The 19,869-nt window shown below is 44.6% G+C and overlaps 1 protein-coding gene across 1 annotated transcript in view; it reads left to right on the top strand.

Annotated features, from left to right (window-relative positions):
- Positions 1-1,188: 1,188 nt before the first annotated feature.
- Positions 1,189-19,869, top strand: part of LOC142767796 (uncharacterized) — a 32,531-nt gene continuing 13,850 nt past the window's right edge. The window contains exons 1-5 of the mRNA XM_075870040.1: positions 1,189-1,347; positions 4,920-5,031; positions 7,473-7,505; positions 8,813-8,842; positions 19,077-19,295. Of these exons, the coding sequence (XP_075726155.1) occupies positions 7,487-7,505; positions 8,813-8,842; positions 19,077-19,295 (268 nt within the window). The 5' untranslated portion in view covers positions 1,189-1,347; positions 4,920-5,031; positions 7,473-7,486. The remainder of the gene's footprint in view (positions 1,348-4,919; positions 5,032-7,472; positions 7,506-8,812; positions 8,843-19,076; positions 19,296-19,869) is intronic.

Below are 19,869 nucleotides of genomic sequence, written 5' to 3'. Positions count from 1 at the left end.
TTTTCTTCATTTCTTCTTTATCTCTTTCTATTTATAGCCGTTCTTTCCCTCTAACTTTTCACTCAAAATACTGTAGGTGTGAGCACGAATAGATTGTACCCTCATTTCTAACAATACCAGGCACCGTTCCAAACTGCCGAATTGAACACTTCCATTGTTACCGTTCTCACCGCGGAACTACTTTACTTATTGCAATGCTATAGCCACTTTCGCCACCATGCCTGCACACGCACACACACACACACAAACACACACACACACATATATATATATATATATATATATATATATATATATATATATATATATATATATATATATATATATATATATATATATATTACCGTACACTGAAAGCCCGAACGCCTCAAAAAGATGAGTGGTGATACTTAGACAATATAGTAAGCAGCAAATCATAAAGAAAAAGTAGAAGTACAGGGTGGTTGGCACAAACTCACAGCACGACAAAGAATGAAAAAGAGCAGTGCGAATACGATTTTATTCGTATTCGGCTTTGATTAAAGCAGGAACAATCTTAATTGAAAATAAATATACAAAATAACAATTATATTCATGAAAGAGAAGTTGTTTTACGAAAAAGCGGTGCACAGGCAGCAGCGTCGAGAGTGCAGAAGAGGCTTGAGGTCATCGTGGTCAAGAATAACGGAAGTGGCAATAACCAAACTTCGCGGCCAGTTACTTCCCTCAACGTTTACCTGCTTAGAGCAGGTCAAGCGCTGTCTTCCCTGTGTCTCTTCTGTAAGAAGGAGGAGGAAAGAACTAGTCATTACGTTCTACTCTGACACCGGCACACATTATTGAGGAGAAGATTCACAGCACCATCTCTCCAAAACTTGGGTCTGGGAATATCCGAATCAGTTGTTCTTCCGTTTGGCGCCTCTAGTCTGGGCTACAGTCACAGGGAAGTTTACAACACCAAAGAAGAATTTTATCAGTCAGACTAAAAGATTGTTGAGCTAAATTCTTCATTTTTATACATATGAGTACTAATATGCCGTAATTAGGTTGTTGTAGTACCTACTCCTAGCTCATGCGAGAATTATTGCGAAGAACCTCTTAAGAACTAAAAAAACAGAAATTCACCTAACACTCGGCCAATCCCTTGCATTGGGTGAGAGCCACGAGAAGAAAAGAAGAAGAAGAAGAAGGACTGGATGAGTCGGAATGATGATGAGCCATTCGACTACGGGACGACGGCGAGGACGGCTGCCGCAGCTCCGTGCGCCTCTCCCATTAGACGCGGGGCCGTCCAGTGCTTCGCAGCGCACCTGGGCTCGCTTGGCGTGGCCAAGAGCGGCCACTATGGAGTCGGAGCTGGAGACACGGGTAAGCATTCCCGTCGTCTTCGTCTACCGCCGTCACCTCTACGTGATCGTGGCCGTGTTCAGCGTAGCCATCCTGGGCTGTGCCTGTGTCCTGGGCTACTCGTTCAGCAAATTCGCCATGCTGAAACGAAATGCCGAAGAGGTACGCAGTTACATCGCGTCCCGGACCAACTCCGCAGATCTATTCGGTGGTGGCTCCGTTTCCTGGTATTCGACAAGTCTGGAAGCTTAACATGGACGGATCACGGCTGCATTTCCTGATATTCGGAGAGGACGAGAGTCTGACAAGGACGCCATTAAGGCTCCGTTTCTTGATATTCGGAGAGGTTGAGAGTTTAACACGGACGCCATCAAGGTTCCGTTTCTTGGTAGTCTGCGAGGTTGCCAGTTTGATGTTCGTAGAACGGTGCTTGCAGTTGAGGAAACATTTCCGCTATTTTGTTCGTGGGCCAGAGCGTCGACTACGTCCCGAAGTGATGTCAATGGTGTCAATGAACTTGTTTCACTCTCTATGTTTGAACAAAGCTGTTTCTATTTCTCTCGTGTTGTTCAGGGCGCCAGCGGCGGCTTCACCTCTGCTGTTCCTCTGCGCCGGAGTACTTCCTCTTCTTTACAATAGCGTGTGTCAACAATGGCACGGGGATGGTCATTTGAACTGGCACAAGTTCTGGGCACGAATGAGTCACGAAAACATTTAGTGGCACAAAATGGGATCCCAACTTTTTTGAGGTGATCAATGAGAGCTTGTATGTATGATGACCCTGTGCGTGATTTGTTTTTCAGATATTTGTTGTGGTAAACTTTATGACACGGACAACGATGAGTGAGAGGATAGAAGGACAAAGTTTTCAGGTGAAGGTGAATAATAATTGAAACAATATTTTATTTCTTTGACTTCAGCTTTCTTACTGATTTGTTGATTTCCCCTTTCATCCTGGCGCCACCAACAAAGGGGGATCAGCCTAAAACCAACGACGCCTTCCTATATAAACGAATCGTTTCGTGATGTGTAATATACCACAAGTAATATAACACAAGCGACTGACCTTAAACCGGCTGAATGCTATATTGAAAGCTCTTCCACTAATTCTTTGTTTTTATTACCCGTTACCGAGGAGGAAGTAGCCACTGTCATATGCTCACTAAAGAACAGCTCACCAGGAGAAGATGGCATTTCCGCAGCACCTATCAAGGCAGTTGCTGATTTGATTGTCACCCCATTCACTTACATATGCAACAGACTCTTCTTGACGGGAATTTTTCCATGTGCCATGAAAATAGCTCGCGTAACAATAATTTTTAAAGGAGGTGATAAAAATGAACTTCAAAATTATCGCCCAATCTCTATTCTGCCGCTTTTCTCTAAGGTCGCGGAACGCCTGATATATAAGAGGGTATTTTCTTTTATAGCAAACAGAAATGTCATTTGTGAAGAACAGTGTGGATTCCAACCAGGTAGATCAACTCAGTCTGCTTTACTCCGTATTAAGGACAGCCTACTTCATAACTTTGAAAAAAAAATTTTACACTATGGGAATATTTCTCGATTTCCGTAAGGCTTTTGACTCGATAAAGCACGATATATTAATTAGGAAACTTCAACTGTATGGAATACGCGGGATTGCGCTTGATCTAATGAAAAGCTATCTTTGGGCCAGGAAACAATATGTACAGCTCCACAATTATAAATCTGATTTGGGCGTAATTAAGTATGGGGTTCCCCAAGGATCGATACTTGGTCCTCTACTTTTTATACTTTATATCAATGACATAGTTAACATTCAGTTCACACCAAACATAGTCATGTACGCCGACGATACCAATGCCTTCTTTTCTGGTTTAGATCTTCACGATATTGAAATAACTGCAAATTCTTGGTTGGATAAACTAAAATCATGGCTTACAGTCAATCAGCTAGAACTAAACATAAAAAAAACTAAATTTATGCTCTTCAAACAAAAAAATAGGCCTGTAGATTATGCTATCTCTCTGATTTTTAATGGAGAAAATATTGCACAGGTAAATAAAATTCAGTTTCTGGGTGTGTGTTTTCAAAGTGACCTTAGTTGGTCCCACCATGTGGACAACCTGCGAATAAAAATATCAAGATCGATCGGTCTAATTCGACGCTTACAGCATCTCCTTCCAGGGAGAGTCAAACGGCAGCTTTACTTTTCTTTTATCTACTCGCAAATCATTTATTGCATTTTAGTCTGGGGTACGTGTAACAAAACAAATACAGAAAGTATAATTCTTCTTCAAAAACGCGCACTAGGTTTGATAAGTACCTCGGTCCCCACTAATATGTCTCTTTTTTATATGTATAATGTACTCCCGTTCCCAGAGTGCTATAGGATGCAACTAGCCATGTTAATCTTCAAAAAAATTAAAGATAATTTCCAGATTTTTTCTGATGTGTACTTAAGCAGAGATCTTACGTATAATCTGCGTACTGTTGCGTTGGTCGGGCCAATGTGCCGGACTAACTATGGTGTACAGTCAATTAATAACCAAATCATTCTACTGTGCAACAGGATTCCTGAAATAATTGAACACGCTAAGGAGGCTAAAAACATAACACAATTTAAGAAGCGAATTTACAATGTAATAAACAGAACACAAGTCTACAGTGTATGTAAAGGAAATATGTAATGTATGTAATATTTATAGTATTCACTGTTTTTCAACTTGTATTGTATTTCAAAATATGTTATGGTGTTTGTACTGTCCTGCTCTACCTGCCCGAGGTGCCTCACGAAGAGGGGCCAAGTCAGGAGACACACTCTCCTTTTGCCCCCTTCGTGGGCATTTCTGCGGAAATGTCCGAATAAAGTAAATGAAATGAAATGAAATGTCAAAATGTTGAGCAAGAGAAATTTATAAAAACACTTTTTAGATTAACTCATAACAAAAAAAAATTGCCCGCAGCTTCCCTCGGGGGAACACTGAGGAGGAAGGGATGCACAGATGGTGGAAGAGTGGGCGACGGCGCGACGGCACATGCGCGCGCGTCAGCTGCCGAATGTTCGAGAAGCGGTGCGGACGGCGCGGACGGCGCACTACAAGGCGCGAGTATAAGATGCTCCGCATCTAAAAGAAAACAAATAAAGACTATTGTGTAATGAACATGCTTGATTACGATATCCTTGGAATTCAATTCGCTTCAATAGATAAAAGAGGTCAGCATAAGCTCGGAGTGAATGATGATGGTCCGTCAGTCCGACCATTTGTTCATGCTTGCATCCACGTTTCTATATATCTGTCTGTCCCTCTGTCCGTATGTTTGTCCATCTGTCCGTCTAGTGAACACTCCAATTACCACAATCTCGCACTTTTTCATCGTACAATCATCATATACAAGTACAAGAGAGGGCTACTGCTACAAACACGTGACGTTCACACACGGCGTCACGAGCTTTGCCCATAAAAGAAGACGACTAATCTTTTTTGAAAAGTATGCTTGATTTCGGTAAAGGTAGCAACCATTTAATCTTATCACCCGTAGGTAGTTGTTTTAAATGTACTCCTTACTGTTCAACTTCTTCATGTCCACTACCGAACTATTTGGTGCAGTGGGCTGTCCGATTTGGAGTCTAGCCAACCGAGCTGTCTGTCAGAAAAAGAAGGAGATGACGAGCCCCAGCACTCGTTTTCCAGGCTCTGTCCAGGGGACTAAAAGCCACGGGTAAGCGATTCTGCGGCTTTTCGCTGTATCTCTACTACGACGTCGCACATTCGGGTGAATAAGAAAAGCGATTCTGATATACGGCGATATACCCACACTCTAAAAAGGTTCATTCCAACAGTGTCCCATGCATATATGAGCACAGACTGCTGTATCATTGTCCGAGAAAACTGCTTTGACCCGAATGAGTTCTTCTTCCGAGGTGTAAAGAAGCACACTCTGCAGCACGAAGCCTTCTGTTAAATGCTTGATCGGTCTCTTCTAGTTCATTTCATGGAACGCTTGGATAATTCTCAACAGCTGCTAGCATTATCGCGGCGTCATTCTGTGTCCGTCCCTGCAAGCTGTCTTACCTCGGAGACGTTTTTGCTGAAGGGTGCGAAGCAGTTCCTACTATGTTAGAAGCAGACCTCAGTGTTTGGAGACTACGGCGTGGCCCGGCTAAGCACGAGGTTTCGGGTACAATTACGGCCAACGGTGGCCGCGTCTTAACAGCCGCAGTACGTTGAAACAACCATTTAGTTAAGCGCCAGAGTTTTCCAGCCTGACATATTAGGCTTACAAGTTATTAGACATACAAGTCGTTAATGTCAAGGGCGAGAACCAAGCGCAGGAAACGTAGGCCAAAAGGCCCGAATATGATGTGTCCTTTTAACATATTGTAGTTTCGGCGGCTATGATCAGGTAATTTAGTTCGCAAGGCTTGAGGTTGTTCGTGCAATCTTTTATTAGGCTTACAGTGGAGAAATCGCAGTCCTACCGAAATGAGACAACATATGCACATGTGTTATTTTACGCTTATGTGTTGTTTTTCGCCATATTAACCAAAAGTTAGGACTATTGTTTCCATCTTACCCCAGAAGCACACGCATGCAGCTGGGCAAACTTAGAGTGCTCGTACAAAAATTTTCTGGATTCTTTTTTTCGCTGAGGAATTTTTCGCAGCTGGCGGACCTGGCTGGTAATCTTAAAGCTTTGGTTACCAATGTTTCGCAATAAAAACATTTTTTTCGTTCGCTTCAATAACACTTGAAACTAGAAATTGCGAGCATCGGATTAGCTTTTTAGTCCAACAGTTACGCCGCATATCCACAAAAGTTTTGCAAAAGAACAGCCGAGAATTTCGATGAGGTTCCACGGTTCCGTCGTGCTGAGCGTACGGGATTGCAAAAGCCTAGAGTTACTGAGTATGCTACCGTAGGTAGGAGCCAGGTACAGGAACTCTAAATATTCGATCTTTTAATGGCCTTCTACAAGCGAAGGATCACTGCCGGAATTCCCCGAGTATTCATGCACTGCGCCTGGTGAACTCATAATTTGTGAGAACGCATTTATTGGTGCATTATCACTCAAGCATATCATTGATTTGTTGCATCAGCAACCCAGTACTCGGAAACTTATTCATATTCTCCCTCTGCTGGTTGGATGTTCTGTACGTTATAAAACATGCCACTCTGATAACCTGCACCGGTACATCAGCTACTTTGTTATCTCTAATCCGAAATTGACAACCTGCTTGTTTATTTGCGCTATGCCTATATTTTGTTTTGGAGCCACTGATGCTTCAGGGATCAAGTTATTCGATCCTGTTTAAGTATCACGTTGGCCGGCGTAGTGGTCTAGTGGCTACGATGCTCGGCTGCTGTCCCGCAGGTCGCGGGATAGAATTACGGCAGCGGCGGCTGCATTTCCGATTTAGGTGGAAATGTTATAGGCCCGTGGGCTCAGATTTGCGTGCACGTTAAAGAACCCTCTGGGATAGAAATTTCTAGAGCCCTTCCCTACGTTGTCTCTCCTAATATAATGGTGGTTTTGAGACATTAAGCCCCACATATCAATCAATCAATCAATCATTACATTGGCATGTCGACTTGCTTTACTGACGCTATTCGCAGCTGTAACTACCCGCCCCAAACCCTCCCATACCCTTGCCTGTTACAGATTTCTCACAGATGCTTTCGAATTTTCTTGCTTCCCGCTTTCCATAAAAGAATGAAGTAACTTGCCATTCGCCACCCACCTTCTTACTGGTAGCAGACCCTCAGCATCTTCCCCAAACCTAGCAAAAAGGCGTTTGATATAGTTCCAATGTGTTTGTAGCATGAAAGTGTGCTTTTAGGACCTCTTTACTTTTCTGTTGCTTTTCTTTCTTTGTTCATCTACTTTTTTTTCTTTTGATCATACTGTATCACTGTCTTATATTTGTCCACCTGTTATAATCCCCCAGCAATAGACAGTATGCATACATAAATAATAATAAAAAAATAAAACAATGCGGAATGGAGGACATTAACCTAGTGATATATTCCTCGTGGAATATTGTTACTTTATCTTTTTTTCCTTTGCACCTATGTGGTTGCATTTTAATCTAAAGTCAGGCACCGAGACAAACTATGGATAAATTTTGATGTCTCTCACCTTGCGCATTCTTTTTTCTTCAGCTGAACTCAGCGATATGTACCAGGCGTCTCTGAGTAAGTGATTCGTATATCTCTCTGTGAGTCGCGATTTTCACCTCGGCATTAGGCTTACCTGTTTTAGCGTCATACCGATTGCACTGCTATACCTTCCCCTTAGACGGACCTTAACAAGAATCGGCATTTGCGCAAAAAGATAAAAAATATACGAAAAAACACAACTACTTCGTTCAACCGTGTATCAGAATGGGCGAAGGAAATGAATATAACAAATAACAAGTCGTTGCCCTAACTCAGCCAATGAAATCTCATTCGTACTAACCTTTGTTTGAAAAAGTTTGAAGGATCTACTCTTTTACTTACAGAACACGTTGTACACATTGCGGTCAGATTTTATTGTAAAAGTCTTGTGCTTAATTCTTCTTCTTATTATTATTAATATTATTATTTATATTATTAATATTATGAAAATTATTATTATCTAGGAGCTTCCTGCATATCTGTGTATAATACTTATTATTTCCCACTCCCTCCCCATGAACCTCATGTTGCCTTTTTATTTTTCCCATCTAGCGTCGATTTCTTTTTGCGTCTGCGTTTGGCTCTGGCAGATTTTTTTTCTGAAAATTGTCTGTATTGTATGGTTTATTTCTTTACATTTACATGCGTCTGCACAAAAATAATATGGCTCTTCCTGGGCACGATATATATTAATTTATTAATTTTTATTGGTTAACTCGTCGAGGGGTCCTTCAAACTTTCCATGAAGATGTATCCGAAGGGTAAAATGGCCGTTCACTTGTAATTCGCGGAAAGCGGGAAACCCCGGATGGCCAAATTGAATGCGTGGTTGATATACTGAGTGCCTGTTGAGTCAGTGATGATCATCCTGTCACTTCCTCGTGCGAGGTTTCGTAAATTTCACAGGTTGCGTCTCACAACTCAAGCAAACCTATTTTAACTTTCCTCGGGAAGCAGCATATTTTTAATTTGCCAACCTTGTCAATACTGAACTATTTTTAGTGCTAGCAGTTTTTTTAAGAAAATTGTCCTAGAAATCAATCAGGGTACGTGCTTTGAAATTTCTGGGACCTGGATGTCATAAGTTCAAACCAAAACAAAGAAAGCTAGCCGACAAAGGTAAGCTTATAGATGTTAGAGAATTGATGGTGACTAATAAGAACGAAGCGGGTAACATTAAACCCGTACCACCTAAAACTTTGACTATTGTGTGTATAACTTTGGTTTGACCTGTATAAACAAGGAGTTTAAGGAATACTTCTTGATTGCTATCGAACTACAGTGGCTTATAAGTAACAATATAGTTTCATTTTCCTTTTTGTTTTATCGCTTTTTGCGCACAGAGCCACTTCCGCCGAACAAACCACTGCCAGGTAAGTTTTTAAGCAAGCCCATTCACGACACGAGTAAAAAAAACGAAAACGTTCGAGAACCCATTTGAACTACCTTGCAGGTGTCAAAGTTCTTAACTAGGATAAATAAATTGACGTTGTCTTTGATCGATAATATGAAGTTGGTGCAAATGAGCCAACAATTAAAATCGACTTGCGTAATGGGAGTCAAACAGAGAACCCTGCGTGACAAGCAAGTGTTCTACCACAAAGAAGCACAATTACTCTGCATCGCAAAAAAAAAAAAAAACTGAACGTGCTAGGCTTGAACACTTGTGAATTACGCCACTTGTGATTGGTTTAAAAGCCCACTCATCACGGTTTACTAAGAAATATTCAATTACACTAGAATCATATTAATCGAAACTTCCACAAATGAAATTGCTGCCTAAATGGAGCAACCGCAACTAATATGCTTCGTTTCGTACTTGAATATTAGACACCTGTTTATCTCTCAGTAAACGAAACACCTTTTAAAGGAAACACATTTTCCTGGTCTCTTAAGGTTTCATTTAAAAGGAGTCTACTCTATCGTCATCAGACAAACTACCAACAAAGTGATCAGCCGCATACGTAGGCGTACGGCCTTATGGACCCGTATAGGGCCCCTAATTGACTCTCAAACTGAAATCGTCGTGTGCACTTTGCAACTACATTTGTACTAGGCACTCCGGGTTAGTTTAAGATGGCCTAGCTTATACGCGAACAGACGTTATATTCCTTGAGGAACGGCTGAGGTGTTCCCTGAAAGACTGAACCGGGCTAGCGAATCATAAGGCGGTGCAAACGAGGCCCAATTGCACTTTCGCGTTCTACACTTGAGGCGAAAGTCAGTCATCCTTCTACTTTTAAAGGCGAAGCATTTCTTAGTGAACTTCGGCGACTTGGAGCATATCTATCTATCTATCTATCTATCTATCTATCTATCTATCTATCTACCTATCTATCTATCTATCTATCTATCTATCTATCTCTCTGTCTGTCTGTCTGTCTGTCTATCTATCTATCTATCTATCTATCTATCTATCCATCTGTCCGTCTGTCTGTCTGTCTGTCTGTCTGTCTGTCTGTCTGTCTAGCCGCCTACGACATTTAGCACTCCTGGCGGTTTCGGTAATGGTACCGATACCAGACTTAGTATGACATAACACGACTGTATGAAGGATATATTTGACTAGTTATAGCACAAAAATCGTGACATGTATGTTATAAACGTCATGATTTACATTACTCGGTTATACAGCTCTTGCGGTGGTTTGTTCTCATGACTTGTTCCAACACTGGTATGGCATGACATGGTTGCATGGAGAACACAAGCGACAGATCATGACATAAAAATAATCACATACAAGTCTTGTAATACCATGGCTCAATGCCACGCTCATAATGCGCTCGCGGCCATTTCACAAGCGTCAAATATAGCAAATTTCGTATAAAGTACTTGAATGGATGACACAGGTATATGACTGGTGCAAACGTAATAATTGTGACGCGTGTCATGTAACAATATGGCTACATGCTACGCTCATGTCACACGGGGCCATTTCGCTAACTTCACATGTACTAAATTAAAAACAGCGCCCTCAGAAATAAAAATGTTGGCCTACAATGCTTTTATAAGACCTAAGTTTGATTAAGCTAGTGTCGTTTGGGACCCACATATAAAAAAAATATTAAGAAGCTTGAGATGGTGCAGCGAAAGGCGGTTTGCTTTATCTTTAATGCCTACCACAGAAATGACTCACCAACAACGATCATCGCCAATAATGATATCCCTACGTTACAATACCGAAGAACTGTTTCCCGGCTGATATTTCAACACTAAATTTATTTCGGTAAATTTAACATTAGTCCAGAAGCTTATATAAGAAATCGAATCTCAAGACAAACTGGACATACGCACAATTACGCTCTTGAACCTTACTCGCACGAACTAATCTTTTCATGAACTCGCTCTTTCTTCGGAAGAATAATGATTGGAACGAGTTACCTTTTGAAGCATTCTGTGATAATGAAAATCCTGACTTCGATAACTATGTATCTTTCCGTTTTTAACCTTACAGCTCACGATCTCAGACCGTCTCACGTTGTATCTGATTTGCATTCTCTGGTTGCAATTTTGAAATTTCTTACTTCCATTTTACTCTGTTCAATTGTTATCCTGTGTTTTGCTGCCTAAACATGTTTTTATTGCTTGAACTTTCTTTTTGTTGAAGTTATATTGTGAATTACTTTTTATTATGCCTCCCTGCTTGGTCTTTCGACCACAGCAATCTGTATTATATATATATATATATATATATATATATATATATATATATATATATATATATATATATATTATGAAGTCTTGGTTGAGATTACCTTTTATTAGGCCCGAGGGTCAGGAAGCCGACAGCGACGATGATTGAGCCAAGATGATGATGCTACGCGACAACAATGAGGACGCATGAGCCAAACATGATAATGATGATAATGTACCAGTGAAGAAGATGCGTATACTAAATGCCCACACCAATTCCCCCAACATGAAAGCGGCTAGCCTGGCCGCGTAAAGTCAAGGACACAAAGAACGTGGCATGAAGGGCTTCATACGGGAGACATGGACGACCTCCGTAGTTCGATAACGACAATCTGCTGGGGCTACAAGTGGCGTCACGCGATAATTCACTGGGGAAGTCTCTTCAAGAACTTTGAACGGCCCGATAAACCGAGGCTGAAATTTTTCATGCAAACCAGGTGTGCGAACAGGCGTCAAAGGGAGCACTTCGCCTCCTGGTTAGAAGGATACAGCACGATGCGATTCATCATAGACTAGCTTTCTGTCTTGCTGGCGGGCTTCAGTGTTTATACGAGCTCGTTGGCGGCACTGTGCGAGTCGTGAAACGTATTCCTCTGAAGAGGATGGAGATGAATTAGCTTGGCAGGTAAAGAAAGAGACATCCAGGAAAGAAGTAGGGGAGCGTCCATAAACTAGGTAAAATGGCGAGTGGCCAGTTGTCCGCTGAATGGCCTTATTGTAGGCGAAAGTGACAAATGGTAGAACAACGTCCCAGTTTTTGTGGTCTGGTTTAATATAGGCGGCGATAATGTAAGCGAGAGTGTGGTGGAATCGCTCAGTGAAGCCGTTAGTCTGGGGATGATAACTAGAGGCAGTCTTGTGAGTTGTGCCGGAGGCGTGAAGAAGTACGTTCACTAGTTGTGAAAGGAAGGCCCTTCCACGATCACTGAGCAACACACGTGGAGCAACATGATGCAGTATAATGGCTCGGAGGATGAAATCGGCAATCTCAGAAGCTGAACAAGTAGTAACGGATGCCGTCTCGGCGTAGCGCGTCAAATGGTCAACGGCTGTTACTATCCACCGGTTTCCAGCAGCACTGACTGGGATGGGGCCATAAAGATTGACGCTTACAACTTCGAATGGTGTGGCTGGGCAGAGAAGAGGCTGTAGTGTACCGGCGGGAGCAGATGTTGGTAGTTTTCTACATTGGCAGGTAGTGCAGGACCCGACGTACCAAGCTACACTAGTAGTGATGACTGGCCAATAAAACCGACTTCGAAGGCGATCGTAGGTTTTATGGTAACCAAGGTGACCAGCAGTCGGATGGTCATGAAGTGCTCTGAAGACTTCGGGCCGAAGCGATCGGGGTAAAACGGGAACCCAGCGCTGACCGTCAGGATGGTAAATTTTGCGGTACAGCACCGAGTTGTCCAGCTTAAATTGCGAGAGTTGGCGACGGAGCCTTGCATTAGGTGGACGGGAACTGCCAGTGAGGTAGCCTATAATACTTCGACAGTATGGGTCAGCCAACTGTCGAGAAGCGAAATCGTGGCGGTCGTCCGAAGGCAGCTGGTCCATAGAGGCGAGAGCGGAAACCGCCGTAGACGTGGACTCCGAGGGCGTGTTGTGCAAATTGATTGCGGAAACCCCGAGTGGAGTCGCTGGTAGTGGGCAGCAAGAAAGAGCGTCAGCGTCACTATGCTTCCTGCCGCACTTGTATACGATCTCAAAATCATATTCTTGGAGGCGTAGAATCCAGCGTCCGAGGCGTTCCGACAAGTTCTTGAGTGTCGAAAGCCAACATAGAGCGTGGTGGTCGGTCACAATGGTGAAATGGCGGCCATGCAGAAATGGACGACATTTCTGTACTGACTAAACGATGGCGAAGCACTCCTGCTCGGTGATCGTGTAGTTCCTCTCGGCTGCGGAGAGGACGCGGCCGGCGTATACAACGACTCGCTCTCACGAAGAGTTGTCGCGTTGCAGCAGCACGGCTCCTGAACCGCGGCTGCTAGCGTCTGTGTGCAGGAAGGTTGGTGCATCATCGTGAAAATGAGAAAGTACAGGGTCTGTCATGAGGGCACTCTTCAACCTGTCAAAAGCCGATTAACAATCCTGAGACCACTGAAGGGGCATACCGGAAGCAAGTAGCTTAGTAAGTGGTGCGGCTATGGAGGCAAACTTTTGTAAGAATCGCCGAAAGTAAGAGGCGTGACCAAGGAAACTTCGCAAATGTTTCGGTTTGTCAGGGCGAGGAAAGCGAAGCACTGCAGCAGTTTTATCAGGGTCTGGACGAATTCCGTCCTTGCTCACAACATGACCGAGTACCTTGATTGATCTGCTGGCGAAATGGCACTTTTTGGTGTTAATTTGAAGACCAGCGCCCACAAGACAAATCAGGACCTCGTCCAAACGTTGCAGATGTTGAGGAAACGTCGATGAAAAGACAACAATGTCATCAAGGTAACATAGGCAAGTCTTTCATTTCAGGCCACGCAGCACGGTGTCAATCATGCACTCAAAAGTTGCGGGCGCATTGCATAGACCGAATGGCATAACATTGAATTCGTATAGGCCATCCGGGGTTGCAAACGCGGTTTTTTCTTTATTATCTTCGTGCATGAAAATTCGCCCATAGCCGGAACGCAAGTCGAGGCTCGAAAAATATTCAGCACCCTGTAAGGATTCTAGGGCGTCGTCGATGCGTGGCATGGGGTATACGTCCTTCCTAGCGATCTTATTGAGTGCTCGGGGATCGACACAAAATTGTACGAAACCGTCTTTTTTACGCACCAGAACGATGGGCGATGACCAAGGACTGGTTGAGGGTCGGATTATCTTCTGTTGGAGCATATCGTCTACGTTTTCTTCAATGATAATTCGTTCGGCTAGAGAGACGCGGTACGGATGGCGGTGCGCAATGAATGTTCCGTCGGTCTGAATACGATGTGCTGTAGCAGTTTTCTGGCCCAGGGTGGATGAATGATTGTCAAAGGAGTTTGAATGCTTTTCCAACAAATCAAGCAGCTGCTGCTTCGGTGAGTCTGTCAAGTCTTTGTTGACGGTTGCTGTAAAGGCCGAGGAAGCAGCATTATCTGCAGGATGGCCTTTAGAGGAGACAGGGGTAAGAGGCACAACGCACACAGGCTGCAGATCGGCAACGCAGGCGACAGTAGTGCCCCGTGGCAGTAAAATTTTATCCTGTGTGGTGTTGGTAGCAGCGAGGACAGTTGATCCATTGTTGAAGTGAGCCACACCTGATGCGAGAGCTATGCCTTTTTTAAGGAAACGCGGTGACGGAGTGACCAAATTGTCACCAGAGTCGACGTTGTTGAGCAAAACTGTAAATAATTGATGTTCGTTTGGTGGTAACTCGATGTCTACTGCAGCGATGAGTCGAAGTGGTCTGTAGGTCTCATCGTTGAGCAAGTGGTCCGTGTCAGTAAGATGGACGACACGTTGTGCACAGCAAATAGCCCCAGAAGCAGAGGAAAGAAAGTCCCTGCCTAAAATGAGTTCATGGGAGCACGGGCATTGCACAGCAAATTCTATATGATGAAGAATTTCGTCGATTAGTACACGGGCAGTAGAGAGAGCGGAAGGGCGAATCATTGTTCCCTAGGCTGTAACCAGTGTCGGTCCATCATAACGCGCCGTGCCTTTTCGAAGACAGGCACGCAAATCAGCACGAATAACAGAAAACGCAGCCCCAGTGTCCACCAAAGCGACAACGTTCACTCCTTCAACTGTTACCGCAATCATATTATAGGGGCGCGCTGGAGGAATCGGAGTCCTGTGTTGGAATGCAGTTTGTCCTCCAAAAACTGCTTTGCTTAGTTTTCCGGGCGCCGATCAGAAGTAAGGGAAGCAGGCTGAAGAGGAGAAGAAGAGCGACGGTAAGGCGACGGTGAACGGCGTCGGGTTGATCGGTTACTACTGCGCAGTTCACACGATGCTGGCGGAGATGAAGACCGACGCGGCGGTGACGTATAACGGCGGCCTTGGTACGAAGCTCCCGTTCGCGTATGTCCCGTTCGCGTATGTCATACCCTCGGCGCTCGTCTTGCTGGCGCTTGCGGCAAAAGCGTGCAATGTGACCACGATAGCCGCAATATAGCACGTAGGCAGAGTCGATAGATAAGGAGGGTAGTAGCTTGCGCTAAGTGCACCGGGAGAGAGAGCAGTCAGAGGGACAGATGACGGCTCAGGCGGTGGTGATGAAAAGTTCGTGGGAAAGCTTGTGGGAGGTGCGGCAGCAATCGACGCGTATGTTCGTGGCGGGGACGTCGAGCTGACGGTGCCTGGTGGTGCGGCGCAGTGTGCGGAAATGATTGGAGAGGACGAGACACAGTGGGCTGCAGGTTAGCCATGATGGTCATGGACGTGAGCTTTTCCTTGATGACATCCCGCAATGACGTTGAAGAAGACTGGATGGGACACACTGAAGGTAGTGTGAATTCTACTGATTCCAATTCTTCGCGTATAATCGCCGTTATCTTGTCTCGCAGGTTTGGATCAGTCGTACTACGGGCCGCGTCACTGTCTGGTTGTAGGCGCATAGACTCAAGTTCTTCGAGGCGCTGACAGGTTGTCGCAACGTCAGCAACGGTAGCCGGATTCTGGATTGCAAGGGCATTGAATGCGACCGGTGCAATTTCCTTAAGAATCTGGCGCACCTTGTCTGATTCTGTCATTGCTGTGTCAACCCAGCGGCAAAGTGAAAGAACATCCTCGATGTAGGATATATACGACTCCCCGATGTGCTGTTTCCGAATCGCGAGAGCTTTTTTTGCGAGAGCCGAACGAACACCCGGTGTGCCAAAGACATGGCGAAGCTGATCTTTGAAGGCTGACCAGTCGAGAATGTCGATGAAGTGGTTGAGGAGCGACCTCTTCGCGACACCCGTGAGGTAGAATGACACATGAGCGAGTTTGTAGGTGTTATCCCACCCGTTAGCAACGCCAACACGTTCGAAATCGTCCAGCCATTCCTCCACATCTTCCCCGCGCATACCAGCGAAGGGATGGGGCTCACGCTGGAGGCTGTTGATTACGTGAGAAGGCGCGGCACGCGGTGGTGAAGTGGGAACGGCTGCAGCAGCGGCCTAATCTTGGTGCGACATATTTCCGGACACCTGGCCCAAGCGGCGACCTGAACGTAGCTCCAGGGGTAGAGTGGTCGAGAGGATGACGGGGGATCTAACAGCACCTCCACCACGTATGAAGTCTTGGTTAGGATTACCTTTTATTAGGCCCGAGAAACCAGCAGCCGACAGCTACGATGAATAAGCCAAGATGATGATGCTACGCGACAACGATGAGGATGCATGAGCCACACATAATAATGATGATAATGTACCCGTGAAGAGGATGCATATACTAAATGCCCACAATATATATAAATATGGTAATACGTGAAGTAACTGAATGAGAAAGGTATGTGACTAGTGCAAACATGAAAATCATGAGATGCGTGTCATGTAAGAACATGACAACATGCTATAATAAAGGCACCAATACATTTCGACGTGACGCGGTGGCCGTGCTCGCCGGTGTTCATTTCGTCGCGTAACGCCGGCGTTGCCATGCCAGACGCTGGTACTGCCTTATACTCACAGTCGCGCGCCGCGCTGCCTTGCTTTGACGCATGCGCTTTTTAAAGCGTTCAGCGTCCCTTTATAACATAATGAGGGAGGCGCAGTGTTGTTTGGGTTAAGGTGCCTATGAAGCAAGGACACTTGTTTCATCTGGGAACCTTACTTTCGATAAGACATCGACCCGAGATGCAGCATGTCACCTTTTGTGCTGGTTGCTATCGGGCCGCGCTGATGGATCGCGCCTGGCGTCAGACTGTAAGTGCTCGCGTTTTGCTAATGTAGAGTCACGGCACCCAGTGTACGCCCGCGTCAAGGCTACATTGGAGTGTATTAGGCCCTTCATGATGCCCTCGTGGCCGTTTTGCTAGCCCCACATACATCAACCTTTATGTTACGTGACGTCAATGAATGACTAAAGTTTATGACTGGTGCAAACATGATAATCCTGACACGCGTGTCATGTAAGAACATGACAACATACCACGCTCATAGCGCGCATGCGCTCGTCTCACTAGCTCCAGATTTACTGAGTTTGGTATCACATGACGTGGACAGATGTCGAAGGTAAAGAACGCATCGAAACATGGTAATCATGACACGTAAGTCATGTATGGCATGATTTGCCTCTACTTCGTATCGTTCTGCTGACTCTAAAGGGACATATAAACCTTTTTTATCCCTGCTTCGCATATCATCAATTCTAAGTGTGCGTGGGATCGGCATATTTATTAACGTCATAACGGTAATAAAGCCACACACTTATTGAACGACGGAGCCTGACAGGCAACATGCAAACATGTGCAAACACGTACAGTTAATGCCTACTATATGAGTATATCAAATGCTATCATGCAGTGTTCAGAAAAAAAAACTAGTGAACAATTTAGAGTACTTGGTACTCTACTATGGTAGAGCACTAGGCCGTCCCGTGGGCCTCTAATACAGTGTTTCGAAAACGTTGTCATTGACTTAGAGTACTTGGTACCCTACTATGGGAGAGCATGAAATCATACAATTTAGGTTAGTCATTACCCGAAAGACTTCGATAGCGCAGTTTGCTTCTGTAATAACTACCACTTAGCCTGAGCCAAGCTCACAGGAGGATTGCGAAAGTAATGAGAACGAGCAACTTAGGAAATACAGGAGAACAGTATACACGGAAGAACAATTATGTTGTCGGGGTGTCACCTAAGATGAAACAACTACAGAAGAAAGGCTACAGATTATATATGGAACATTACAATAAACTCAATTTCAGCAGAGGACTGCCACCTTTAAAATGTTCTATTCGTCGCAAGAAGGAATAATGTCACTGTCATGGCGAGAGCAATAGACATCTCTCAGCAGAAATAGAACGCGAACTGAGAGGTATGCCACAATTCCACCTGATCAAAAATGGCATGCTCATCTATTAAAATACTCGATCAATAAATAAATTGACATTGACATGGCTCTCTATTTTCAACCATGACAGGTTTAGCGCATGTGCTATGCAAATAATGAAGAGCCGTTTATCATAAATTTCAGGGGAGCGATCGGTACAAACAGCGAGTTCGATGGCATGTGCAGTATTCTTCTGAGGCTATGAATGTTGTTCTTTTTTTGCATAGGAATAGGCCCCCATCACTTATCCTCACGTAGTGGGGTTCATTTAGCTACTTTTCGCGCTTTGTGCTTTTTCCAAGAATGGCAGCTTGCCGGGCTAGTGGGGAATACGGTAACACGTAGTTGTGTGCGGAAAGGAGACAAACTCATGAATAGACGAGTACCCATTTCACCTAGAGCTAAGTAGTAGCACCACTTTCCCCTTCAGAAAAACTCCTGGATGCCCGACGTCACTGGGAACCGAACCTAGAGCCTCCAACAATTCAAACGTACATTTTACAGCAAGGCTTCCAAACTGACCTCAGCTGGGTGCACCTATAAAATTTCAAAAGCTCACTCCCTTAAGGACCTGGATGTTGAAGAAGGTAAAATCTGGCAATGAAGGGGAGGGTACCTGCGTTTAGTACAGAATAAGCTAGCTTTGCCATCTGAAAGACCTTTCTCATGTCTTCATACTGGTCATTTGTGAAGAGAATTGGGCGCCCTGAGTTTCACAAAATAGTGATACCACTCTTCAAAATGAATGAAATCTGAACGCGAATTCCGAATTTTATTCCATGTTTACGTTCCATGTGTACCGCAGGTGGTTGTGCCACGTGAAAAAAAATGGATTAGTCCAGTAATGCATGTACGTACATAATTATAATAACGGACGATGAGAGTCCTTAGAGAGTCGCATGTTGGAGAGGGTCCTGCTGCGTAGTCACTTTTACATTGCTTCCTCTCGCAGATGAGACCGGCTTTCAGAACTACTTCTCGCCTTCCCCGGTGGGCCAAAACTGCTACATGCCCAACTACTACTTCTACCCTCAAGCATACCCTCAACCACCTCCTGTTTACACCCTTCCTCCTCTGCCACCTGCCCCTGTTTACGCACCTGCTTCTCCCGAAGAACTCGATGCCTTTCCCGTCAGTGCTCCTCCCAACAGCATCGACAGTAGACGTCCAGGTGAGTTTCAGTCTCTTAATATGACAGGAGGCTTAGCTGTAGTCGGTGAACAAAGACGAGCTCGCACTTGGGAACTGCAGTGCACCTGTGTCAATCATCTATGCAAGAGAGTTCTTCTACATTTTTTTTCGTTGTAACCATATGTTTTCTGTTTTTTTTGGGGGGGGAGGGGTTGTTTTATGGGCGCTGCTCCTCGTTGTCTAACTTTGTCATGAGTCCCGCGCAACCGAGAGAAGAGAAAGCGAGAAAGAAAAGAAGGCAGGGTCATTCTAAGAGTATAAAAGACGGCACTGTCTCATAGGTACATAAAAACTGCAGTTGAGTGAGGATATTCCAGATCGTGCTGCACCGCTGCTCTCCGATTGGCTGCTGTGTGGGCTGTGCCTGGGTACTCGGAGAACGAGTGCCTCTCTCAGTCTCCTACATAGTCACCATACGTGGCAGATCGTGGGTGGGGCATGGATGCAGCAGAGCGGCGGGTGCGTTGAAGACGCTTGCGCTCAGCTTCCTTGGCTCGTGTATCGTCGGTGTTACCCGCGCGCCGTCTGCATTTTCAAAAGCGATTCGACACATG

The sequence above is a fragment of the Rhipicephalus microplus genome, chromosome 7 (genome assembly GCF_043290135.1).
Source record: "Rhipicephalus microplus isolate Deutch F79 chromosome 7, USDA_Rmic, whole genome shotgun sequence".
In the NCBI taxonomy this organism is placed as follows: Eukaryota; Metazoa; Arthropoda; class Arachnida; order Ixodida; family Ixodidae; genus Rhipicephalus; species Rhipicephalus microplus.
Note: the sequence above shows the minus strand (reverse complement) of the source record. Positions and strands in the feature narration are given on the sequence as shown.